The 27,643-nt window shown below is 38.8% G+C and overlaps 1 protein-coding gene across 5 annotated transcripts in view; it reads right to left on the bottom strand.

The window, feature by feature from the left end:
* Positions 1-27,643, bottom strand: part of CACNB2 (calcium voltage-gated channel auxiliary subunit beta 2) — a 326,918-nt gene that overhangs the window by 296,327 nt on the left and 2,948 nt on the right. For all 5 annotated transcript variants that reach the window (XM_054593040.1, XM_054593047.1, XM_054593031.1 and 2 more), the window contains exon 2: positions 20,582-20,674. In XM_054593040.1, the coding sequence (XP_054449015.1) occupies positions 20,582-20,674 (93 nt within the window). The remainder of the gene's footprint in view (positions 1-20,581; positions 20,675-27,643) is intronic.

The raw sequence follows: 27,643 nt of genomic DNA on the forward strand, positions 1-27,643 counted from the left end.
GTCCAAAAAAATGTATCTGGCCACAAAAAAATTAAAGTTTTATTCAACAACACTAACCGGGTATGTTACAGACTAAGTGGAAAGAAGGCGGTGTTGGGGAATGGGGTATGGGGAGAAAGCTATGTGTTCAGTTGGAACACACAGCTCACAATCTTTGAGCTAATTTGGTCATCCTGCCTTGTACCAAAGAGCACAGAGGATCCTTCTTAAAGGTTATGGGATAAATATCAACTCTCTACAATGACTTATAAAATAGCCAGGGCTACTATGCCTGCTATTTATAAGCTCTTTCTCCAGATCTCACAAACATAATCATGTTTTCTGATATTCTGCTGAAAGAATACAGAAAAATTTAAGTTACTGACATCTATTTCATAGTATTTAGTTTAAATGACAATGAAAATGGTTGTAGCTACTCAGCTGGTAAAAGTCCATTCTACAGTAAGACCAAGAGAATTATGACTGTTTGTGTACATGTCCCAACTGGAACACACAGCTGCCAGGTCTCTCTCTCTTTACAAAGGTAGACTTAATGCATAAAGTAGACTGAGCTGCTGCTCTATAGTTTGGTTATTACCCGCCCAGTCAGGATTTGCAGTTGATACATAGGATTCCCCCGGGTCTTATTACCAGACCTACCAGCACCTTTCCCCTGTGGCTCAAAGGTTCTCAGGAGTTTCACAGACTCACTAAAGTGGATCCTTCTAAGTCCCTATACCCATGACAATGCAAAGGTCAGTTCTCATGACCTCAAAACTGAATGCCAAAAAAGCAGAAACACTGATTTAGATTTCATGGGGTGTCCAACCTTTTGGCATCTCTGGGCCACACTGGAAGAAGAAGAGTTGTCTTGGGCTACACATTAAATACACAAACACTAGCGAAAACTGATTAGCAAAAAAACGGTTTTAAGTAAATTTACAATTTTGTGTTAGGCTGAATTCATAGCCATCCTGGGCCTCAGGTGGCCAGCGAGCCGCAGGTTGGACACCCCAAGATATACAGGGTCTGGCACAAATAATGCCCCTGCCCCTATTATTACAAAATCATAAGCATGTAATTCTATAACATAATAATATCACACTCAAGCACACCATAGGACATTTTAGGTAAAATATCCAAATTAAAACTATAAATTATTACACCCATATTAATACCCTACCAACCACACTCACGCAGGCATTACTTCTGCCGGACCCTGTTTGTATGCACTGCTACCCCAATATTCTTACTTTCAACCAAAGGTATTTCTATTATCCACACTAAATGGAACAAAAAAAGAGGAAAGAACTACCCCCCAAACACACTTTCATCTTTGTGATCTTTTTCTACCCTGAAGAAACAAATAAGAATACAAAAAATCAGAAAAGAAGAGATTCTGTTGGTCAATCAGGTCCTTGAGACATGACCCCTGTCTGATTCATCTCTGTATGACTTCCCACATCTGGCATGTATCAAAATGACAGGCATGCACAGATCAGACATTTAGTAAATGCTTCCTGAATGATAATGAATCTGAGAAGTTTAATTACTATTTAAGCTCTAACTAGGACCAAAAAGGTATAGTTAATGCTTCCGGTACCATTTTAAATGATATATAAATCAGCCTGAAGATCACTGAAGACAAGTATCTCTCTCTCTCCCTTCCTCTCTCTCTCTCTCTCTCTCTCTCTCTCTCTCTCTCACACACACACACACACACACACACACATGATCACATGCTCTGGCATTACAAAAATAAAGATCTCCATCCCAACAGACTTACTACTTAGAAATATAATAAATACAATAAAGTGACATTACCACTACATTACCCAAATTCAACTCTAGGTCCTCAATAACAACCACTAATAAAAGGAAAGGGAAGGCCATGGCCAGGTACTCAGATGGTTAGAGCACCGGCCCAATATGTCAAGATTCTAGGTTTGGTCACTAGTCAGGGTGCAAATAAGAATCAACCAATGAATGCCTGAAAAAGCAGAACAACAAATTGATGTCTGTCCATCTGTCTCTCTCTCAAATCATTTTTTAAAAAAGGAGAGGAGAATGGCAGTGGCATGTGCCCTGGGGACTCCGAGAGGGGAGATGAGGTACAACACCCTACAATCCCTCCCATAGCTCTGTCCTCACAGGATAGACACCTTGCCTTGTTAAATGGGAGTTTAGCTTAAAAATACACACAATATGCCTCCTAAATAAAAGCCAGATGCTTTCTGTACACCAGATATATTCAACACCATGTATACTGTACTTTGTGCGTGATTTTTAAGACTCTAAAGGGTACTTCTGCCTCCGTATTTTCCCCTTGCTAAATGGGTTTAGTCAATGTCTTTACAACCTAAACCCCAGGCACAGTGAGACTACACTGTGAATAAAAGCTTCTCTCAGTCACTACCTAAAGTACAGGAAATCTCTGGCTCCCTTGCCCACCCCCAACTCATGTCTATATTCTTTCTCCCTGTCATTGCTTTCAAGCTCTGGAATTCTTTACTCCTACCCAAATCTCCCATCGCCCCTCCTTACTTTCTCTCATTCCCCTTTAACTGCTCTATGTCCCTTGACACTCCACGATGTCAGTGAACAAACTTCCTCATTCCCTTCACCCCTTCAGCTGAAATGTGCGCAGCCGTCTCTGAGTCATGGCTGCTCGGAGGGGGCCCCTCGGCTGCAGCCCTCTCAAGAGGAGGACAGACTTCCAGGCCATTCACCTTCACCCTCCAAATTCTAATTCCTGCTTTTGGCATTCCAGCTTCTGCTGTTTCCTTCTGCACTTGCCTGCTGCTAACTCTTAAGGTTCCCTGAACAGCAAGCTAAATATTGCTCACTATTCTCCTAGAGAAATAACATTGCTCACTTTTCCTCCTTCCATAACTTTGTTACATTGGTCCCTGCTCCTACAATGCCGTTTCTTCACATTGCTGGAGGTTCGCATTTAATTTCTCCTACCATCCTCTTGCAGTTCCTCAATAAGAACACAATCTTCCAGTATCATACCACTATAGCACTTTCTCTAGTTCCCTATTTAAGACATTTCCACTTCTATTAAACACGCCCTGTGTATATTTTAGCTCCTTTTGCAAACTGTAATCTTCCTGGGGTCAGAGATCCTATCAGGCAATGTCTTGTATTGTGTATTGGGTAATTGTTAATACGCCTTCCAATAATCAATGCTTTCCTTACCTGTTTGCACAAAGCCAAATACCTATACACTCACATTGTTGTTTAGCAAGCACTTTAAGTGACTGTGAATTGGAGCGCACAGTTTTCCCTGGCGTACTAGACATGACGCTCATAAAGACATGAAAGGTGTTCCCATCCACAATATGCTGAGCTCAGAATACAATCTAGGCTGAACGTGCTGACAGTGGCTGCTGCAAGCACACCAGCAAGAACTCATACCCCCACCCCAGGTTTCCATAGACACGGTGCTTTTTTTCTACTGGACATCACAATAACTTGGGGGGGAAGGTTTTCTGAATTTTAAAAGCTAGAAGACTGGAGCATCTTGTCACCTGGCAGGGGCTGTGTGTGTTTGTGCATGTGTGTGGTGGTAGTGTGTGTGTGCATGAGTTGTGTCTGTGCAGAGAAAGCAACTTCTGAAGACATAGTCAATAGGAACCACTTAAATTTAACAAAATTAATGTTCCTCATAAAACATTTTTTCCTTATGTTGATTTAACAGCTCAATAATTCTCACCTGTTCTTCATACATAATCATTTTATTCTGACCCACCATGATCCTTTGACTTGCATCCATCTTGTTAAAAATATCTTGTGTGTATTTAACACGCAACATGGTAAGCCCTTAGAAGTAAGGTTACCAACTACTCATATGTATTTGTGAGGGTGGATCTTTCTTTTCAAGTTTCTGCTGCTTCTCTGAACCCTTCAGTTAAAGGAGGCCCCTCAGTACTAAACTAGCACCAATGTGGAAAATGACAGTAGTAATGGCTGTGATTTATTTTTAAAGATTTTATTTATTTACTTTTAGAGAGAGGAGAAGGGAGGGAAAAAGAGAGGGAAAGAAACAGATCACTGCGCAAGAGATATTGATTGGTTGTCTCCAGCATGCCTCTAGCCAGGGACCTGGCCTGCAACCCAGGCATGTGCCCTGACCAGGAACTGAACCAGCAACCTCTTGGTTCACAGGCCCCTGCTCAGTCTACTGAGCCACACTAGCCAGGGCTGACTCTATTTTTAATTTGTATTTCAAACAACATTGTACAATTTTTTACACTGATCAACACAATTACATTGTGTTTCATATTAAGAAATATGCAAAACTCCAAGATTCTATAAATTTATTTAAAATGATTTAAAAACAGCCCTAGCTGGTGTGGCTCAGTGGATTGAGTGCTGGACTGTGAACTGAAAGGTCACAGGTTCGATTCCCAGTGCAGGGTACATGCCTGGGTTGCAGGCCAGGTGCCCAGTAGGGGGTGCACGAGGTGCAACCAGACATTGATGTTTCTCTCCCTCTTTTTCTCCCTTCCTTCCCCTCTCTAAAAATAAAATCTTTTTTTAAAAAATAAACAATAATATTAAAAAACAAAGCCCTTTAGTCAAGTAAATTCTCATCATCCAGATGAAATGGCTTTATCAAGCTCTAGTTAATAGGAGAGATTTGAAGGTCACTTTATGTATATTTATATATTAACATTTTATTTATAAATAATTGTTATGACATAGATGCTATGGCACTCTTCCTTTTGATTTGTTTCTAAATGAAAATTTTTATTTTTGAAGTCTTGAAACCAGAATGAAAAATAAGTCTGAACTTTTTAAAGTGAATTTTTGTTGGTCAAGGGAGAAATTTAAAGGTTACACTCAACAAATCTAAGTTGTATTTAAATTTGAACAGTGTTAGAAAAAAAGCCCCAGATATCTGGCACATACACTCCTCTGTAGTGTCTGAATCAAGCAAAACATTAAAGAGAATCTGAAGTCAGAAATAATTGTCTCAAACTGCCACTTTTGAAGGTACTAAGTTTTTACTTCTCTCTAACAATGGCAAGATTAAACAAAGACAAAGAAATTGTTCAAAGTATTAAAAAGGTAACTATAGTTGATCCTTGAACAATGTGGTGGCGAAGGGCATTAATTCCCAAATCCTACCCCACACAGTTAAAAATCTACATATAACTTTGACTCCCCCAAAACTTAATAGCCTACTGTCAACCAGAAGCCTTACTGATAACAGTCTATTAACACACATTTGGTATGTTATATGTATTTTATACTGTATTCTCACAATAAGTAAGCTAGATTTTAAAAATGTTAAGAAAATCATAAGGAAGAGAAATTACATTTATTGTAATTATTTTTTAAAATCCATACATAAGTGGACCCGTGCAGTTCAAACCTGTATTGTTCAAGTGTGAACTGTATTAGAGGACAGAGTCTTTATTTGGTAACTATGATAGAATAGAGCCTCTTTTTCACTCTCCACAAGTTTCTGTTAGATTTTTACTGATAAAATACTCATCTAATATAGGCCATTTGAAACTGACCAGCTTCAGCTCTCTGCTGGCAAACTACCCTTGCTACCGTCAATTCCCCCCGAGCATACTAATTTGCACGGATATTTGTGGTACTTTTATAGAAATGTAAAATCTAAACATTTAAAAGTCTCAGTGAATTGCCAAGTATTTTTAAAACCTACAAAATATAACAAGACACAGACCTACCACTGGATACAAACGTCTTAATAATCAAAAAAGCATATAATGTCCTTGCTTCTCATGATAAGAAAACATGTTCTGTTCAAGCATGTCTCCCATATTCAGAACCCCAATGATTCACTTATTATGCTAATTTTTAAAAGTAGAAAATATTAAACAATAAACTAAATATTATAAGAAACTTTAAACTCACCCCCAAAAGTCTAAACTAACCACAAATTTCCTATGACCCAAATCTCTTAGAAACCTCCTCCTTTACATGTTCCAGAATCTTTCAATGAAGAATACATCTCTTACCCATGAGTATCATGTAATGAGACACACTGTCCTAAAATAAGCTGTTTTATTAGCACTATTTGAAATAATGTTTATAGAGTTTACCATGTACCAGCATGATGCTTATATAAACCACAGTACTTTATAAGTGATCTTTCCTTCACCCACATTATCTCTCTCATTTCTCACTATAGCTTTCTAAGATAAGCCTTATTATTTTTCCCATTTGAAGATAAAGTAAAACTCACTAGTGATAAGTAAAAATTGCCAAAAGTCAGACAACTAGAGATTTTGGGAGCACGAACTTGAATTCAGGCAGACTCTGGAGTGTGCGCCCATCGTGACGAGGTGATTCTACTACTAAAGGACAAACACTTACATGCTAGCCTTTTATTGGTCACTTAGGTAAGACACACATTGAAGGTAAAGTAAAATAGGTGTAGGCTTTTAGCAATGAACGCTGATGATACTAATATTAAAATAAACCCTTGGTAACAAAGATAGCCTGGTGCGGCACAGAGGGCAGAAGGCATTCCCTATAGAGAGAAACTGAGTGAAACATATACCAGAAGGAACACAAATGCCCTGCAGAAGACAGAACTGGATGTCCTTCCTAATTCTACTTGCAAAATTTCCTGTGCTGGTAAGCATAATAGAAAATTATTACTAAAATGTCTGAAAACAAAAACAACAATTTTCTCTGGATATGTGCCATGTGTGCTTTTAAAGACAAAGTCAACAGTACTGAATATAACACACGGTGTCAGACACCTCACAATTAAGCACATGAATCTTCCTTTCCTTTAAAGTAACATTCCAAGCAGAAGTTATCATTATTATTTATGAAATAAAATCCAAACCTTAATATGTTACTTTCCTCCAATTCTTAAGATTATCAAACATCTCATTAGCTTCCTCTAAGATGTCTAAAATTGTGGTAAAACCTGACAATACTATATTCAAGCTAAAAAAAAATCACTGTCAAGAGCACAACTTATTGCTTTCTAACACAAATACTAACTCCCTGTTCTGCCTCTAACACATCTGTCCTGCTCAAATCATTACAATCAGATTTAGCTAGTCTTCTTGTCCCCACAAGGGCTTTTCCAACACACACACACCACAACACTAAAATATTCTGATTTTATACTGGCAACCTGGGGTGGTTTTATCAAAAAGACTAAAATTTGATCATTTAAAAAAATATAGAGGCAGCACACATGGCCATGAATATGTATTCCTATACACATAGGTATATATATTCATTCATTACCAGGGAGATGTTTTCAGACTCATTCATCCTCAGTAGGAATCTACTTGCTACTAGACAGAAAAAGACACAGGACAGTGTGAGGAAGTCTTGAGGGATTCCAATGATTTATTCTCACCTGTACCCAGGGGAGAGTGTTTTTCCAAGCCATTTCTAGGAATCTAAGACCTCATGAGTCAACAGGTTTCATTCACCCTCTAAAGTGAGCCTCAGTTCTTTTTTTCACCATCCAACATCTGTTCACTCTTCCTCTGGTAACAGCTCTGTGATCTGTCCCTTACAAAGTCATCACTTTTCATATTCTTAGTCCATACACCTTATGTAGAAGTGACTTTTTGATACAGGTAGACCTGGCTAGACAGCCAGCCCAGACCCCAAAGTGAAGGAGGGCCCACAGGAGGAGGCTGCCCAAGGCAGTGTGGCAGGGTCTCGTTGTCTTGTAGTCCAGGTAACTAACCTAGCATGGCAGGTGATGACAGATTCCCTACGCCCAGGCAGAGACACCATGGGAGGAAGTTATTGCATGAAGTCTGGAGTCTAGAGAGAGTTGGACAAAGGGGAAAGCCCTGCTACCCTCTTTCAGTTCCTGATTGTGGGGAAACCAGAGAACACAGTGGCACGTGTACCGTGGGAGTCAACATGGCAGCAGAGGGAGGTGCTGACCTGCCTGTCTAGCCTGGGAAGAAACAAGATTGGCTGGGGGAGCTGAACCATTCCGGGATACAGGAAGTTTGGGCCAGGAGATTTAAATGGCGAAAAGGCAGACACTTGCTCTCTTCCACTGGGATCCACGGCACAGATGTGCAGGAGTGTTTGCAGGACCAGTGAGCCCTGGAAGCCGCAGTGGCCAGGCGGCAAGCACCCGGCCCCATGGCCCGCATGACAAAGCCCCCGTATGGCGGGCCACAGCAGTTGGCAGCAGCCCTGACCCCAGTGCAGAGAGCGGTGGTGGCAGTGTGGTGGCCTCTTGGCAGCACCAGCCATCCCAGTGGACTCTAGTGGACTCCTGGAAGGAGCCTGATACCCCACAATGGTGGCAGGGAAAGAAGTTGAACTGCTTGCATAGTTGTGTTGCAGTCGCCTCTGGCTCCCAAAGAACGGTATTTTTGATGGGAGAAGGAACTCTAGGCACAGACTTGGACTGGTCTGGCAGAGGGTGGCACGGGTTTTATCCTCTGGGTGTTCCAGAGGGATGGGCTCTGTGGCAGAAGCCTGCCATTCTTCCAAATTATGCAGTTTTTGAATAAAAGACCTCTTTGCTTTTTCACCAAAACTCTGCCTCCAGGATTTCCTATGGGTGGTGGGCAGCCAAGCCCCACTTTCTGTTGGGTAACATTTTCTCCCACCGCCAGAGTGAGCACACAGCTGTGTCTAGCTCATCATTGAATCGCAGGCCACCAGCCTGAGCTATTAGTTCATGGCTGTGCAGTCATTCATTCAGAGTCAGTGAGAGGCAAGGTAACATGAACTTGGACGGATTTACACCTAAAGCTCTTGGGAACCTTCTTGCCACCACATAGAGCTGAGAATGAAACAAACATGAGAAAGAGTAGTGGGCAGAGATGGAAAGAAATCAGTTGCCCAATGACATGTGAGCCATTCCAGTCATTGACACTTGGGCTTTACTGTTAAATGAACCCCCAAATTTCCTTCTTGCTTAAGCGAGCCTGAGTCATGTCCGCAATCTCCTGTAACAGAATTTTAATTCATGTGCCCTGTTTGCTTTCTTTTTCTTTCTTTCTTTCTTTCTTTCTTTCTTTCTTTCTTTCTTTCTTTCTTTCTTTCTTTCTTTCTTTCTTTCTTCCTTCCTTCCTTCCTTCCTTCCTTCCTTCCTTCCTTCCTTCCTTCCTTTCTTTCTTTCTTCCTTTCTTCCTTCCTTTCTTTCTTATTTTTTAAGATCAGCATAGGGAAACTGGAACAGTGATATGAACAAGTGGGAAGGTTGGTTCCATAAATGTAAGTGATAAATAAAGAGAAAAACACTGTGACCCAAGAAGTAAAAATTTCCAATAAAAAAGGTAATCTACACTTTGATATATAAAATATTCACCTTATAAAATATAAACACTTGAAAAAAATATATAAACATTTGATCAAAAGCCTCAAAGTGATTGACTGAAGTACTCTACATTGAAATTGAACTCAGAAGACTTTATTCAGAAGGAAGTATTTATCATACAATTATGCTTTCTATCACTAATTCTGTATATTTTATTTTTAAATGTAAATAGATCCAGGGAGTAGAATCATGATACAAAGTGGTTCAGATTCGAATTGCCTTGATTTTTTAAGATTTGTCACTGCTAATTTATAATAAAAATACTTATAATCTTAACATGTTATCTCTAAAGTAATCCATCAAAGTAATCCATACATTCGTAGATATGTAGGATGGATTTATACATAGAGCCTGATTTTTAAATTAGATAACTTTCCAAAAAGATAACTTTTGATCTAAAATCTAAAATAAAACACACTTTTGGCCCACAAATCTACAATTCTTTGAAGCACAGAACTATAAATACCTACAGTCAAGCTAACATGTTTGAAAGGAAATAAAAAGGCATACAGCATTTATTAATAAACATACTCTCCTTTAACATGACCTACACCAAGAAAGCAAGCTATGAAAGGAAACCCTTATTGGTATTTTCTGAGCTAGAGTAGATCCTGAACAGCTCATTCTGAATGTGGGATAGAAGTGGTTGTGACAAGAAAAGGTAGACGACACCCAGGTACCATGGGACACGGGCCCAGTGATGTTGTTCCTCCATGTTCCAATTTTAGACACCGACACCTGTTTTGCCTCATCTCCCACCTGCCCAGCCACCAGCCACAGCAGTGGGAACACGACCTTTTCAATCTCCCTTCCTGCCTTGGCACAGCACTAGTGCTCTGTCCGACACACTCCTTCCCGATTTCTTCTTTGCACATATTTCTCCCCTTCCATCAGTATCCAGCTCAGATACAGCCTCCTTTGACTCCTTTGTCACATTCTCTCCATTTCCCCAGAGTGGAACCAGTCAGTCCTTTCCATACGTACACATCATACTTTGCAGTCGCTTCTATTATACAACTCATAACAGTGGACTTTAACGCACTAATACATTTACTACTTGAATATCTCAATCTACGAAACTAGTCTTTTTAATTGAGATATAATTGACATAAAGCATTGTATTTGTTTTAGGTGAATAACTTAATGAGTTGATGAAATGATCATCACAATAACATTCATCACCATATGTAGTTACGAGCTATTTTTCTTTATGATTAAAAGTTTTAAGATCCCTTCTCTTAGCAACTTTTGAATATACAATACGATATTGTTAACTGTAGTCACCATGTTGTATATTACACCCCCAGGACTTATTTATCTTAAAACTGAAAAGAACCTTGTTATTTTGTTTTCTATCTGGCCCAGTGCCTGGCAAAGGCACTCCACATGTTGGTGAATAGATGAGTAAATGAGGATCAGTTGAGAGAACTTAGTACAAACAAAGTCTAGCAAAGTCAGAAAGTACATGTACACTTGGCCTGTTTCCAGGGTAGTTTTCATATACACACAAACAAATGGTCAGAGAAATTGTTTCATAATAGACACCTTTAAATCTTGAACCCAGAGTACTTCTCTGCTTTGAATAAAAATGTCTAAACATGTGTGGTCCTGAAACAACTGTGTTTGAAAATCAGGCTATATGCAACCTTATTTTTTTTAATCATTGAAATACAGTGTATTACATTCATATCATATGTCACATCTTCAGGATGCTGATGCTCGCCCTATTAACTGCAATAGAGACAAACTGGAAAATGCGAGTCAGACTGTTTTGACCTGTTTTATGAGAATATTGTAAACACCTCCCCCCCAAAGCTTATTAGCATGCAGAATTACCTAACAAATACTAAGCAATTCTTCTTCCAAAAGGGGGTAATTAGGTAGGGTAAAGGGTAGTGTCTCTTGGTAACCAAATAACCTCATTTTCTCAAACAACTGTTCTCCCTCAAACTAATGGCCCAAGGCAGAGAGAGAATGGCTGATTTTCAACTTATATGACCACTAATGACTACTTCACTCAAGGGCAAACCTCTGTCAGTCAGCAGCACTGGTTCAAAGGGGGTTGCATAAATTTACTGACAAAGCTACACTATGACATTAAGATAAGCAGCTGTTTGGGGCTATAAACCCTCCAAACTCCTGCAACTTCACATCTATGAGGAAAACCCACTTGAATTGAGTTTGTACATGGTTTTATTTTGCCTACTAAGAAAGAAGTCTTAAAAGACTTTTTTTAATGCAAAAATCTGTCATAAGGTGATTGGTAGAAAATATCAACCTTTGCCATCCAATTTTGTTCTGTCAGGTCCTTGAGACCCTGAAACACCTCTGAGGAGCCAAGCAGCCTGGGTGACCTAAAGACTCTCTGAGGGAGTGAAATGATCCTTCAGTGCCCTCTGTGGGGCAGACATTCATTCACCTAGCACGCCTTGCTAATCCGGGGGGCCCAGCTCTGCCATGGGGTCCTGGTCTCTCCCACAGAGCTTCTGCCCACTCCCATCTCCTCCCCACTGCCTCCTGCTGCAAACTGTTTATTTTAAAATATTTAAAATCTGTAGAAAATTTTAAGGAATGGTACAATACATACCTGTATAACCCTCACTCATTCACTGCGAATGTCTCTCTCCCTTTATACATACTCAGTACTAGCCAGGTGACCCTCCTGATTCCTTGATGGTGCTGGAGCCTTGCCTGAGGCCAGCTTAGCTCTGGGGACCCAGCCCTTTGCTCAGTTTCTGCCAGTCTTGGCTCGGGTGGCTAGACCCCATACATTATAACCCACAGTCTGGTCATTGGCTTTGGTCTAGTGACCCAAAAGGACCATAGCACCTTCATCAGATTTTGAGCATCATCACTGTTGTTTAAAGTCTCTCACTGTCCAGCGAACACCTGAACATTCCCACGTATACTAGTTTGGTCTAATAAATACTATGTACTTTTATGTGTATGAACTTGGGCAAATGAATTAGTCTACCTAGGCCTCCATTCGAGATCTGTTAAATGGGGATATTAATAGCACCTACCTCAGTGAGTTGTGATAACAATGAAATACAGTGCTTACCAGCATGGCTGGCACATTGTCAGCATTTAACAAACGTTAACTATTACTATCATCGTTATTCAAATTTGTCCTTTGACAATGATTGATTTCCTAACTAGCCAGGCAACCAGTGCATTCTTTCAAACCCCTCCTCGTCACAGGACGCTGCATCAAAACCCCTGGCGGCTCTGAGTCTCCCAGTGACCCGGTGGCCCCTACACGCCGGACCTCATCTCCTAACCATCTCTCCACACACCCCGACTCCACACACATGGTCCCTGACCATCCCAGAAATACACTGTGTACTTCCACTTTCAGTTTTGAATTATTCTCAATTTAAAATTTTAATTTAAAAATTTTTAATTTAAAATTATGCTTGGGGTCAATGCTCAGATACCTTCTATTTTTACTATTCAGAATAAAACATCCCTTCTTCAGGGCTCATACAGTACTTTCTTGTTCTTTCACTAGAACTCACACGTCTATCACAAATAATTGTTCATATGTCAGCATGTTGTGCCTTGGTTTACAACTTCCCTAGTAGCTGCTTCCTATCTAATTTTTTCTTTATGACCCAGTCCAACCCCTTGATCCTTTCCAGGTAATAGTGCTTAATCATGAGCAAGCGTTAGAATTGCTTAGGAATTGTTTCCAAAATGCAAATATCCAGCCCTCTGATGCTAACAACACACTTAACTGTCCAATTTTCAATAGCTATTTCCCCTAGACTCCTTAAACACATGCTATTTAGTACAGGAACATTACTTGAAATAAGACCTTGGAAAGTAAATAACATTCTTCTGTCAGATCCTCACCTTGGTGAACCAGTAAGCATCATCAAATAAATCAGTAAGAGACAGCATATAATCTTTTATCTGCCCCCCTCCAAGTAGCTAATACAGAATAGGGTATTCTGATCCATCTTGTGGCTTTTCTCCTTGCTACAGTTCTCCTTGTAATTGTCAGAGAGAAATATTAAGTAAGCATCCTAATTCCTCATTTTTCTTGGTATTAAATGTCTATAAGCTCGAAGTAATAGCTGTAAGAATTTGAGAGTTAATAATTCACTGAGAGAAATGCAAATATAAAAATTATTTTTAAATAGTAGCATCAGTCTCAATACATATTGAAGGACACTTTGAATTCAGAACTGTGAGCAAATAAATTTCTGTTAAGTCACCCAGTTTGCAGTACTTTGCTATGATGGCGTAGTAATCCAATACACAATCTATATTATTATTTTTTAACTTCACTTTTTAATTTTATTTCTTTATTTTTAGAGAGAGGGGAAGGGAGGAAGAAAGAGAGGGAGAGAAACATCAATGTGTGGTTGCCTCTTACGCACCCCCTACTGGGGACCTGGCCTGCAATCCAGGCATATGCCCTGACTGGGAATGAAACTGGTGACCTTTTGGTTAGCTGGTTAGCACTTAATCCACTGAGCTACATCAGTCAGGTCTGTTATTTTTCTTTCAAATGAAAAGTTTTCCTCTTTGTTTTGGTTGTGCGGATTGTTTTTAAAAATTGGCCATTTTCCAATTTTCAGTTATAGCATCTACACCAGAGAGTAATCAACACGTCTTTCTATGGGAGTAAACATCCAACTGGACGTAAACCTCAAGGTCACACCTAAAAGAGAGAAAAAAAAAAGGCCCTGGGCTCAGAAAAAAATACTACTTTCTGAGAAAGAAAAACTGGTGAGGTCACAATGCCTAGACTCAGAGACGATGGAGAGGAGAAAGCAGAGTCAAAGCAAAGTGTCCTTGTCAGAAGTCCAAATAATTAAGCTGTCCCCTGGGCTCTGCTGTCACCAGGAGAAGCTAGAACTTTTCTACATATACTAAGCCCACAAAGAAATATGAAGGGAGATGTAAAGAACTGAGCCAAGACAACTCTCTAAAACTTGGTGACAGTTTGGAGAGATGACACAGATGGTGAGATGGTGGCAGGGGACAGAGACTTCCTAAAGAGCTCTAACTACATTTTCCCAATTATGAGTCAATGGAATACTGTACAGAGCTTCTTCCCGCCTCCTGTGATCATCTTCCTGTTTTTTTCCTTGCTTCATCCCCCAACGCTAAAATAAGCAGATGGTGAAAGGAAGCACGATAAGATTCGGGGGCGGAGATGGGGGAGGCTCAGATCATTTTCTCCACCTCAGGTCTTTGTAATAAACACGTATGTGTGGTCAGGAATGTGCAATAATGACAAGATTACAGTGAAATACTTCTTTGTTGAACTGAACGATAGCAAATATTTTTGAGATGTAAACCAACATCTCGAACAGGACTTCTTTAGTATTTGATAAGCATCGGGCATGAAGATTTCCAGAAACAAATCAATAAGGAGAGAAGCTGACATTATATACATCTATAAAAGAATGGGGAAAAAAGAACTGCTCCTTGGTTGGACCAGACTACTACTCAGGTACAGTGCCCATGAAGACCTGAAGCACATGAATAATTAACCTTAAGCTAAGTAACTGATCTTCAGCAACACTCCCAAAAGTTTAGGGTTCACCTGAAATGTAGACTTTTTATAAATTCAGTGTTTAATGAAACTCCATTTTCTTAGTCATATTGATTACTCCATATTAGGTCACATTTCAACTTTCAATTAATCTAGTGGGGCTAATTCAGTCTATAACTTTGAAGACTTTGCATGGATTGGCCAAATAGAACATGAATAAAAATGGGAGGAAAATGGGACATAAATGGAAAGTATGTTATAATTTGAAACATATCCGAGAGTCCAAGAAACTAAGAACACCTGCAGAAATAATTCTGAGTTTTAAAATTCTATATGTGTATCAGTGGAAAAAGATATGCAAAGATAAAAAGTGCCAATCCACAAAAATTATTATAATAATCAGAGACCCTAATCAAACCTGGTTTATAAGGTAGGTGTTTCAAATACATGAAAACAATCTGAGAATGAGGAAGATTTCATATATAATCATGGCCCTGTCCCACCAAAAAAAAAAAAAAAAAAAGACCAAACAAAATTTTTAAAAAAACCTTAAGAAAGACTTCATAAAAAAATTGTATGAAGTACAAAATCTAATTGTTTAATACTTTCTAAAGTACATGTCTCCTAAAACATAAACATTCCCAGTAGTATAGATGTTTATACTGTAGAAAGAACAAGGGGCTTCTTTATGGAAAAGCTCAGTATATTTATACTGATGTATTTAAGAAGAGTCCTTAAGAGGTCTCCAAACAGATTCTACCATTCACAAAATCTAAGTGAATGCCTAACAAGATAGAAAGACATTTATAGAAAATCACAGTAGCAATAAATCTACTGCATTATTATTTATAGTCATGTTTGTGATGGATACAGCATTACAAGGCAACAAGCCAGTATTTAAGGGCTGAAAGATTTATCCAACCTTAAACATATCAGTCTACTCGGGCCTGGAGTCTGTAATCATTATCGCAGTTTAATCTGTCTTTGCAAAACAAAACTAAAAAATAGACTGTGTGTCTCTGTGATTAATCATTTGTATTTAAAGCCAAATTGAACTAATAAAAGGTCCAAAAAAGCTGCACCAAGAACCTGGTACTGGAAGACGGTGGAATTTGTTTAGAATACCATGTTCTGAAAGTGTCATGCAACCTTCTGTTAAATACTTTGTTCATTCCATTTTGTCATCTCAATTTGTATCCTGGAAGCCCAAGATTACTGCATTACAAGCACAACATATGTTGGTGAACAAAAAACTCAGATGACTTGCAGAGTAGTTTCCTGTGAACCCCCCAAAATAATGCCACTTGAAAATTCCCAAAAGAATTGTTGACTCCTGAGGCTCAGCTTTCTGCACAAAAGACACCAGTTGGCATGACAGGGTGACCCATAAACATTATCTGGTGAAACAGTGTATAAGCCCTGGCCATACATGGCAGAGCATATAGAAGCCCTCAGATGACAGTACACTCTAAATGAACGTTGCCATGCTATGGAGTCATCAAAATAAAGCAAACTGGCAGTCGTTCCCTTAGCATTTGGTATTCATCTTAGGAATACTGCCAGGTACATAAATGTAGCCAGGGAGAACACATATCTTTAAGAAAATAAAGACACTTTAAGGAAAAAAAAAACAGTGAGAGTTGGGAGTGGGGAAGAGAGAGAAGAGGAGGAGGAGGAAGAGGGCAACGAGGAGAGAAGAAAAGCAAACTAAGCTGATTAAACAGTTACAAACACCCCCCCCCTTTCACCCCCCCCCCCAACAAGTTGTTTTAACTTTGATGACCAGTACTTATTTGCAGATGTACATAGTTTTCCCTGACCTTGGTCGCATCAAAGAATTTATACAGTTAGCAGTTCTTGCACAATCTCTGGAAAAGAACAGTGCACATGGTCTAGCCTTCTGTGCCAGGCAAGCCTTGTTACTCCCATCCACCAATTTTTCTTCCAGTAAATCAATTTACTTGGTTAGGTTCTGCTGCTAAAATAAACTACTGGTCCCTTATACTCTTTCTTTCCTTATACTTTCTTTCAGACAACAGACCTTCTTTTTCTTAAATGAAGTGGGAGGAAAGAGCTAAATTATATTAAAACTTAATTATCTTAATAGACTATAAACTTATACAAGGCATTAAATGCAAAATATTTTAAGAATGATAGTTTTTCTTGGTTTATTATTATGATAAATAAAGTTCTCTTATTTTGATGTATCTATTCACACACAGAGCCAAAGAGTATGGAGTTTATTATATAAGAATCTAAGACACCCTTGGTGTCTTAATTATATTAATAATAATTCCAAGATAACCATAGCCTATGTATTAAATACTTTTTAGTACATAACAATAGAACAATAGTCTTCATTAATTCTACCTAGGGCACCTAGCTGTTACGTTTAACACTTTCTGTCCCTCAATAACTTAAATTTAAAATGTCTATTTACAAAGCAAAGTCCTAATAAACTGAAAATCCATTTCTAAAGGGGCCTAATGTAAAGCTGGATGCTCTATGTGCACCTGACCTTACCCAGATTCACAACAGAGGATGATTCATGGGCTCACGTCAGTCATCAACCTCAGCTGGATTTCAAAACCAGCCAGCGTGATGCTGCAGGTGATTCAGATATGAGTTCACCTCCAAGCAAACAAAAAAGACTCTCAGGAGTCAAAAAAGTATGTGTTTCTTTGACTGCTGTGGGAGGAGGCAAAAAATAAAGACTTCCTATTCTTCTGACTGTCAATAAGAGTGGCACAGTATGCTGGGCTGGTGACGCAAACTGCACATCTGAGCAACTTCTGATGAAAGAATGGAATGATGCTGGGTGGTTTTACTTTGTGTTTTGGGGCTCTTTTGGTTGTTTTTTTTCTTTGTTTGTTTTGAAATCATGACACCTAGAAAAAATTTACAATGTTTAAAGACATCCTCATCCTCGTATAAGTAAGAAAGTGAAAAGAAGACTTACTTTGTATGCATTCACCTAAAAGCACTGGTAGGAAACTGTACAAGTCCTCGATAGCTGGGTGGTTTGGGACACGGAGGAAAAGTGGCACAGGCACACCCCGTTTTATTGTGCTCGCTCCACTGCACCTCCCAGATGTTGGGTTTCTTACGTATTGAAGACAAGACTCTCCACCAGCAAAAAGATTACAACTGGCTTTATTGTGGTGTTCTGGAACAGAACCCGCAATATAGTCAAGGTGCACCTGTGTGCTAACACAAATCGCTTGTTTAATAAAACATCTACTTATGATTTAAAGAACACTTAAAAGAGGTTCTTTCCAGTTCTTTCATCTAACATATACTTATTGTTATTGTCTACTGTGAATAGTCTGGCAAAACCATAATCTATTAAATATTTAGCTATATCATGATAGCTTTTGCCTATTTTGAAATAGTAGCAAACTATGAATGCCATTTTAATAGAACAGAGATTCAATTACCAAAGTAAAATATAATGTTTAACTCAGGCAAAGATGACACTGGTTTTCTTCTATGATAGAAGCAAAATGGCACTTCAGGGACCTGATGCCTGTATTACCATTACCCCAAGTTCATGCCATGATCAGCACCTTATTCTACTGGCCTTTAGGATAGATGTTTTGTCTTATGTGCTCACATATGTTTTTGCAATATACATTGAGTAGTTTAACAGCTCCCTTTATCATCTATAATTATGTTCCAAGCACAGAATTTCATATACATCACCAAGAATGCAGTGTCACAAGGAATTATTATGAGGAAAATCATACTCCAGTTTATTTACACACAGCACGGCAAACCCTTCTAGCCTTTCTAATTAAGTTCTCAAAACTCCACGAAAGGGACCCTGACCAGTGTGGCTTGGTTGGGCATTGCTGCACAAAGCAAAAGGTTACCAGTCCAGTGCCTGGCAGCCACCAATTGATGTTTCCCTCCCTCCCTCTCTCCTTCCCTTCCCCTCTCTCTAAAAATAAATAAATAAAATATTTTAAAAAAAAAAAGTCCACAAAAGAGGAATTACAGCCAAAGACACAATCTGGTGACTGCCTTTAAATGACATTTTTATAGAGCTAAAATGAGCAATAATGGGTTCTATACTATTAATTCCTATTTGCAATCTCTTGATCACTTGAAACATACCAGTTTTTCTTTCCATACAATTTCAACAAGCTGCTTGTCGTTTTGTGTAGCTTTGCTGCAGCTGTTACGTGTCCTAAGAGGCTTATTCCTTTCTGCTTCAGGTCCTCTGATGTTCAGCCCTGAGCTGATGACTCAGAGTTGTGTATTCTAGCTCTGCAGGTTCAATCTCTTTGTACCAGGGCAGAATAAATACGGATGCTTGAAGTGGAAAAGGACTTAGGTAATTTTCCTTTAACAGACTCACCTAAGGTAAGTCACCTGAAGGCCCTTCCCTCATCCTCAGGAACACAATGCTGGAACTCTGCCCATGATGACGATGACATCAGCCAGTGCACACACATTCAGATCCTATTACACCCTTCTCAACTCCATTAGAGTATCCCTCCGGGGCCAGGCCTCCCTTGGCTTCAACTTCCTTTTTCTTCCCAAATGTTCCTTAGCAAGAAAAAGCTCTGCTCCATCTTAACCAACTGTTTTTCTGAACACTGAAACAATTCCCAATTGGCATGGACCACAATCAAACTTTGCCAGTTGCCCATAAATTATTCAGACATACCTTTGGTGCACCTGATGTTGTAACAGGGAACTGGAGGCTGAAGAAGGATCATCCTCTGTCTGCATCCGGTAAGTGTAAGGAGGCAGCCACCAGAGAAGCGGAAAGGCCGCACAGATCCAGCAGGTGACCAGGTTTAAGCTTAATGGCTGCTAACTAACTGGGGGAGACAGGTGAGAAGGGACCCAGGCACACTAGGGGAAAGTGACTTTTTCCAAAATAAATGGAGCAGCTTTGCCAGTTGACAACCACTGTTTGGGGAGCAAGCTGTCACTGATAAGAGATTATCGATGAGCACACCAACCAGAAACTAGTGGTCCTTCAGCCAGGAAAGCAGATTCTCTCTAGAATTCTCCTCCCCAATATTCTCTCCACTGACAAGAGTTAAATAAAGAGACATGCTCACCTCTACCTGATGGGAGACTTTAGCCTCCAAATGTAACCTATTACCCTCAGAGATCTGGCTGCCTGTGTTTCTCCTCTGTTAATTAAAGTCCTTTCTGTTACCATATATACAATATGAGTGTTTATAACACTTGACACTCCCTGTTCAGGGGACAGTTCCAAACTGCTAAGCAGGAATACACCCCATGTTTAACTGAAATAAATGCTACATCTCCAAGGGTAGTTTAAATCATGTCACAACAATATCCCATGCTCTCCCTAACCTAGTAGCCTCAACCGTCAAAACCAAGAACAAGTTTCTCTTTGACAATCCAAATGCCAAGTGGGAAGAAGGCCTCACAAGCTAGAGCAATACCAGTATCCCAACTTCACAGGTGGTGATACGAATGCCCACTGCCTTCCCACCGCCCCCCCAAGAAAACCTCCCAAAACCTGGGATCATTTCTGCTAGAGTCCACTCATTCTGTTATGAAGGAATTCCTTGCAAGGAATTTTACCTTTGTCTTTGCCCAAATTTCAGGGAAGAGTGTAATTATCCCTGTCTCACTTAAAATTTAAACAGTTTAACTAAGACATTAAATGGTACACTTCAACGAAAAGTAAATACAATAATATTACACAAATCTTAAGGATGATGATATAAAACCACCCTTAAAGAAAATGCAATTCATTTAAACATACGTCTCCAAAGTGGAATTAAGAGCCCCCTTACCTGACGAACAAAACTGTTTGAGGTAGTGTCAGAGGACGTGCTTCCATCGGATCCTTTGAATCTGTTTTTCCTTCTAGCTCCTTTTCCATACGACTAAAAAATAAAGGGGGCGGGGGGTACAAATGAGATTATTGTTAGACCCTCTCATAGGAACCTAGCTAGGCCTAGTTCTAGAAAACATCAAAGACAAAGACAAGGAATGAATTGCTATCAGGTGGTCATTATTGTTATTATTGGAGAAATCACAAATCCCTGAGTGTAGAGAGAAGAAAAATTTCTAGACAAAGCATTTAATAACCAGGGAATTAAAACATTTATGCTCCGATCATATCTGTTGTCAAGAGGCAAAAGCCACCAAAGATAAAGCCTTTAAAAATAGGCACATAAGAGCAGTAGGGACTGGGGTAGCAGCAGTGAGGTGAGAACAAAGGCAACTTGTCAAAACTCTCATGCAGCATGAAAGCAGCAGACTTATGCGTAACGAAATATTGTTGTCCCGTGGTGCCGAGCATCCATTTTGTGCTTCTTTTCGGGTTTAATTGGTCATTCCACAGGGGCCCACTTATTGGAGTGGTACTCGCAAGCACTGCACAAGGTGGCTGAAGAACATTCTTCAGTATGAATTCTGATTGCCTTTAAATTCGTATACTCATACGAAGGTCTAGTTGGAACATGAATGAAGTGTGGTGCTAGTTCTTCATTCTTTTGTCTGGATGTAGAGATTGTTCTGAAAAATGCTGAAATAGCTATATAAGTGGTGGCAAATCATATGAAAGTAAATACTTTGTAAAATGTTCTGGCCCATGTTTGCAATGTTGAATGTGATGTGAAAATCTTGCTCTTTAATTACTTAGTGATTTTCCTGAGAAGGCAAAAAAAAATAAATTTTATGAAATAATACTGAAAAAATAAGCCTTAAAGAATAGGACAGTAGAGGTAAGACAATTTGTTTCAACAACAGGATTGGGCCAAATGCAGAAATATTGTGTTGGCCAAAAAGTCTCTATGGCTTTTTTCTGTAAAATAAAAGATACATTTTTCATTTTCACCAATAACTTTATTGATTTGGCTATTTTGAGTGTGTTGGCTGTCTCTCTCATGATATAACATTGCTTGTTCTCAATTGATGTCTCAGTTTGAGCTCTGTCAACTTCAACTACCTGACTGTGGAACATTGGCCAGTGAGAAACCTCCAGCACGAAACTTCACAAACCATTATTGAGACGTTCGACCAGTTACAACACCTTCTCCATACACTTCACAAATCTTTTCTTGTGTTTAGTTATGTTTTTACCTTTCTTGAAATAATAAAGCACAATATGCTGAAAATGTTGCACATTTTCTTCCATCTTCAACGTTAAAATGGCTACACAAAAATTCACCAATTTTGATGTGCTTTTTTTTTTAATCCACGCTGATATGATGGCTGTCACAATACAATCTAACAAAATTGTTTTGAATGAAGTTAAGGACAACTAAGCACTACTAGAGCCATCTATCTTACAAAAAAACAAACTTTTTTTTTGCCAACCTAATAGACAAATGAACTTGCTTTTACTACTCTATCTATCGTTTACACACTGAGAGCACCAAGTTTAAACTCTGCATCATTCTCTGTTTAAGCCTAGTCACAAAGTTATTGTAAATACTGAATATTAAAATATAAGTGATAAATAGCTCATCACAGATAAAGTTATTTTGAATATTTAACATCAAACTATAAGTAAAAGGTAGCTCACCACTGAGCTTTATGGTTAAAATACACATAGGCCAGGATCCTGCTGTGGCAGATCTTGAACATATTTTCTAACCTGTTCAAGACTCAGTCTTCTCATCCTTAAAATGGAGACGGTAATACTTTCCTCTCAGACTTATTTTAAGTATTAAATGAAATAACATATTTCAAAGCATTTAGTATAACACCTGGAACATGGTAAAGACTCAACATAATATATGAAAAAACTGATACCCACGTTAGGGCAGGAAGGGTGGGGAAAAATTAGGCTGAAATATACAATATGTTTAAATAATCAGGCTTACAGAGACTTCATTAGATTATCAGAATTTACAAAATTTTTTCAAAATCACCATATTCTGGTTTTTTAAATGTTGCTTTGTTTTATTTTATATATTCATATGGTTTTCATTAAAATGGAAATATAAACCATAACACACGTAGCACTTAGGCAAGCTGAAATCCATTACAGTACAAACATTTGTGTTATGAGTAAGTAAGATGCATTTGCAATCAGCGAGAGGGTGGTATAATCTTAAAGCAAAAAATTTTCTTAAATGTATTTGTTCTCTTCCAAGTATCTAAGCGATTTATATAATACAAATGTGTTTCCATGGCATTTAATTAACTCTCAACTTCATAAAAGGAAAGATCATCTAGGCTGGGCTTTCATAATGTATTATACAAGGTTCTCCTCACTTAACAGCTTATTCTTCTTACTTGTGTAAACACTGTTCAGTAAACTGTTGAAAAATAACATTCTTTCAACAACGTTCTTCCTTTTCCAATTATTATGTAAAGGTTTGGACAGAAGTTTCTTCCAAGTCCTAACAATCCTAAAATAAAGTATGAAAATTTCCTTAAAATTAAAAAATATATGTTATTCTATATGCAAAGATAGTTTTGACCTGAAAAGCATTTTTGGACATAACAAAATTGCTTTTGGGGAGACATATGTTAAATAAACCATTTCTCGTCACGAGGAGCATAAAGTATCCTTGAGAAAATATAATCTCATCCCACTATCACGTGTCCTTCCAGCACGATGCTGAAATGGGTGGAAAGGGCGTCTTTGAAACTCTGTTGTCATTTGTATCAGATTTTTAATGATAACCCCGTTTTACTGGTCAGCTGCTTTGGCGTGTAACTTTTCTCATGGCTGTTGACAATCTCACAACGGGCACTGCAAGAACCGGGCAGCCCTTAAGACATTCAGTAACCGGGGAGCTGCGGGTCTCTGCAAGAAATCAAGTGAATTTTTTTAAAATCGCAGTCATTTTTCTAGGCCCTTGGGAATAATGTTCATAAATATTATTTCAGGTATACTTAGCTATCCATGGAATGCATTTACATTGGATTATTACAGATTTGAACTGTCCTAACATACAGTTTGCACACATACACATACAAAACCATAGTACACAGAATTGCTTGCAGCTGGTGATAGTTTTAGAAAAATATATTGTCCTTTAATCACTTAAATGTATGAGGGATGATTTATTCAAGTTATTAACTTGTTCATGCCTTAATAGTATTGTAGCAAATTCCTATTCATTATAAATCACATTTTTTAAAAGCCAAAATAAATAGATATGCTTAATTATACCTCTATTCTGCTCTTTCATTAATTTTAGCAGTAATTTCTCATCTATTGTATTCTCTTTTTATTTTTAACTGTAGAGTCACTACTCAATGACTAATAATTTTTCATAACAATATCTAAGGTCCAGAAAAAGAATTAAAGTATCTTCTGGAATACAGATAAATGTTCTAGGAAATGGTATTAACATGGTTCAACAGTCCATTTTTATGTACTTTTAAAAATGTTAGTGAAAATGTATACTGCTGTTAAAAAATGAAGCTTCCTTTGATCCAATGCATATTTAAAATTAAGTCCATCTTGCCGGAATTACTTGTTTTGTAGTTACTGTAAATCTTTGCAAATAAGAGTGAGCGTTATATCTGAAGAAATTTCAAAGAGAAACAAAAAGTAAAGGCCAAACCTCCCCCAAATTGAAAAAGACAGGAAAGAACTACAGTTTTCTTAGTTAACTGCATTTCAAATGCAGTTATACTATAGTTAACTATATAGTTAACTATATTTCAAATGCAGCTACTTTTATGATCAATGGTTTTTTAAAATATTTTTTAGCAACACCAAATAGACGAACACCTGATACATAAAACAGTTAATCAGTGTCACCCCGATTTCAAGAAGTAAAAAGGAAAGAAGAAAGGGGCTTGGCCAGAGTGAAATGTGTGACCCACGATACTCCCCCCAACACGCGCAGACCTCTGAGTCCTTGGAACACAGCCCCAAAGTCAGTAATTGCCACTAATTGCCTACTAGTTATATGCAGCTCAATAAAAACAAATTATCACCATAGCAAAAAGGAAAAAAGAAAACTGTATATCTAAATTCCTTTACTTCTCCTAAAATACCAACCAAGCTAAGATTTCAGAAACGAAAAAAAAAAAAAATTAAGAAATGTCCACCAATACATAAATGACCTATTAAAAAGATATCCAGCATTCATCATATAAACGAATGCCTTTGCTGATAGTAAATAATTTTTAACACTGAACTGTAGGCTCAAAATCAGCACTACACATTCACATTTCTAGAGGTCATTGAAATCAAATTCCTGTGTGACTGAAGGGGACAGCAGTAGCTAATGGTAGAAGCTGCCTGTTAAGTGGGGAGTCAGCCCACCTGTCCACACAAAACGGGCCTGGCAGCCCCTCTGGGGCAGCCTTGAGAATGACGTCACTTCTGTGATTGATGGTTATGGCAACAGTTCTCCCACCTACAAACTGCTCCCCAGGAGCATAATGCTGATGTCTAAAACTAGTTTTATCCTTCCCAATTAGCATTCTTTGATATGTTTTGCTTTGAACGGAGGACTTTCCTCATCTTATAGCCCAAAGCAAACCAAGCCAAAACAATCCAAAGAGGAATAAGACATGGAATTTCATTCACCAATAGCTTAGTAAAAACAAGTTTGTTAGGTCCTTTACTAGAAAAGAAGTTTAACTCCCTAGAAAGAGGGAAACATAAGTTGTTTTCTATATGGATCAGTTTACACAAAAGCGGAAAGGAATCAAGAGGCAGCATAAAGCCCTGGCCCGGGAGCTCAGGTGGTTGGAGCATCATCTGTTCGACAAAAGCTTAAAGGGGTCATCCCTGGTCAGGACACGTATGGGGGGAGGTAGCTGATCCATGACAGAGTTTCTCTCTCACACTGATGTTTTCCTCCCTTCTCTCTCTTTCTCTTTCTCTCTCCCCCGCCCCCCGCCACCCCGCCATCAAAAAACATATCCTCAGGTGAAGAGTTAAAAAAAAAAAAGCAATGTACATGGAGCTCTTTTCTGGTCTGGCAGGTAAGGAAGCAGGATGAGGGGACGAGGTCAGGAAGCAGAGACAGGCCTAGTGGGGACGCGTAGGGGCAGGGAGGGCTGGGGAAGGCCAGGTGCCAACCTTGCCCCCGTCACAATCTGCCTCCAGCCGGGCTTGGAAAGAACTCTAAGATGGGCCCACTTACTTGAAGTGGTGTTATAATTAATTTTAACTCCCTGTAATTGTGAAAGTAAGTATATTATTTGCAAGATATAGATATGTCCCACAGTCACAAAATTAAAGAGTGCCACCACTCCCTACAGGGTTAACATATTTTGTTCGGTCTTTCTTGAAAGAAACAAGGCTACATACTGTATAACTCAAAAAAAATCAAATGCAGCAACAGGTAAACTAAGTCTTTACATAAAAGAAAGGCAAAAAGGAAAACATGAAACTACAAGATCAACTGAATCTCAAATCACTCAAATAGTCAGATATCATATTTGGCATTTTAAAACACACTCAGAAATTCTCATTGGCATGCTTTTAAATCTTGTCCATGTGACACCAGAACAAAAATGCCATTCAAGAGAAAACTGGCGGGGGTTAGGAGTGAGGGCTTTAGCAAAACATAAAACACAGGACCATGCCCATTATGTTTAGAGACTGCAGAAGGCTTATACCTCAGACCTTAGAATGTTTCTGGAAAGTGGTATGGACATGGCTTAAGAGCCATGGGAGAATGGCTGCTGCTCTTTGTAGATATAGCTCCTTGCAACGGATTCAGGGTGTTGCCATTACCAGGCTGTATTACTACAACATGCCTGAAAGCATCTGGCAAACTCAGCTGGGGTGGAACCAGCTGGGCTCTGTTGCTAGGAGCAAAACAAACAGGCCCTCTGGTTACTGTCTGTTCATTTTCAGGTGCGACTGGAGGTGCCAGCTACAATCTCTTCATGGCCTGAAGTGCTGAGATGCTGCTCTGGTTTCTCATCTACTTCCTCCTCTATCGCCATCCGATTCTCAGTCCCTTTCCTCTAATGCCCATCCACCCAGCCTTCATACATGATTTAGTCAACTCCCTGGAGAATTACCAGGGCCATAGTTTAAAATAATGCTGTCCAACAGAAATGTAACACATGCCACATATGTAGCTGAAATTTTCTAGTAGCCACTTTAAAAAGCTAAATGCCAACAAGTAAAATTAATTGTATTAATGTATTTTATTTAACTCAGTATATACAAAATATTATTATTGCAACATGTAATCAATATTAAATTTTTTGACAAGATGTTGAATATTCCTTATTTTATATTAAGTCTCTGAAGTCTGGTGTGTATTTTACATTATAGCACTTCTCAGTTTAAACGAGCCACATTTCAAGCGCTCAGAGGCCACATGTGGCTAGTGGCTCCTGTAGTGGAGCGCACAGATTTGGAGCTTTGGAGAGAGAGTCCTAAATTAGCACCTTGACTTTGAAGGTAGACTGTGGCCAAGTTTGCAGTGAAACTGTTCAAAGGGTTACCTAAAAAGAGGTGCCATTTGCTTACATCAGAACTTTCAAGAGCTTGCATTTAGACTGCAACTCATATTTCATGCAAGTAACATATCCATTTTGTTTATGACATTGTGCTGGAGTGGGGAGGGTATGGAATGTTTGAAGGTGTGCCCTCCCCAACCAGGATTATTGACATAAAGAAGGAAAATGAGCAGAGTCTGTGAATCTACTACATCTTTTGCTTTCTTTATACCAAATTTGCAATATAATCCAGAGGTGAAATAGAGAAGATTCTTAAAAAACGATAGCTTAGAGATACTATTTGCCAAAGGAAATTCCATTTCTAAGTAGAATTACAATTCCTTGGTGTCACAAAAAGGGGGATACTCTCGTGACAGCCCCTTTCCTCATTCAGTTTTACTGCTGGCCTGTCCAGAAAGATGGAAGAGATGCCTCTGCCAAGTGCTCACAGCCTTATGATGCCATGATTT

The sequence above is a fragment of the Pteronotus mesoamericanus genome, unplaced genomic scaffold, assembly GCF_021234165.1.
Source record: "Pteronotus mesoamericanus isolate MK-2021 breed Mesoamerican mustached bat unplaced genomic scaffold, CSHL_Meso_final contig_130, whole genome shotgun sequence".
Classification (NCBI taxonomy): Eukaryota; Metazoa; Chordata; class Mammalia; order Chiroptera; family Mormoopidae; genus Pteronotus; species Pteronotus mesoamericanus.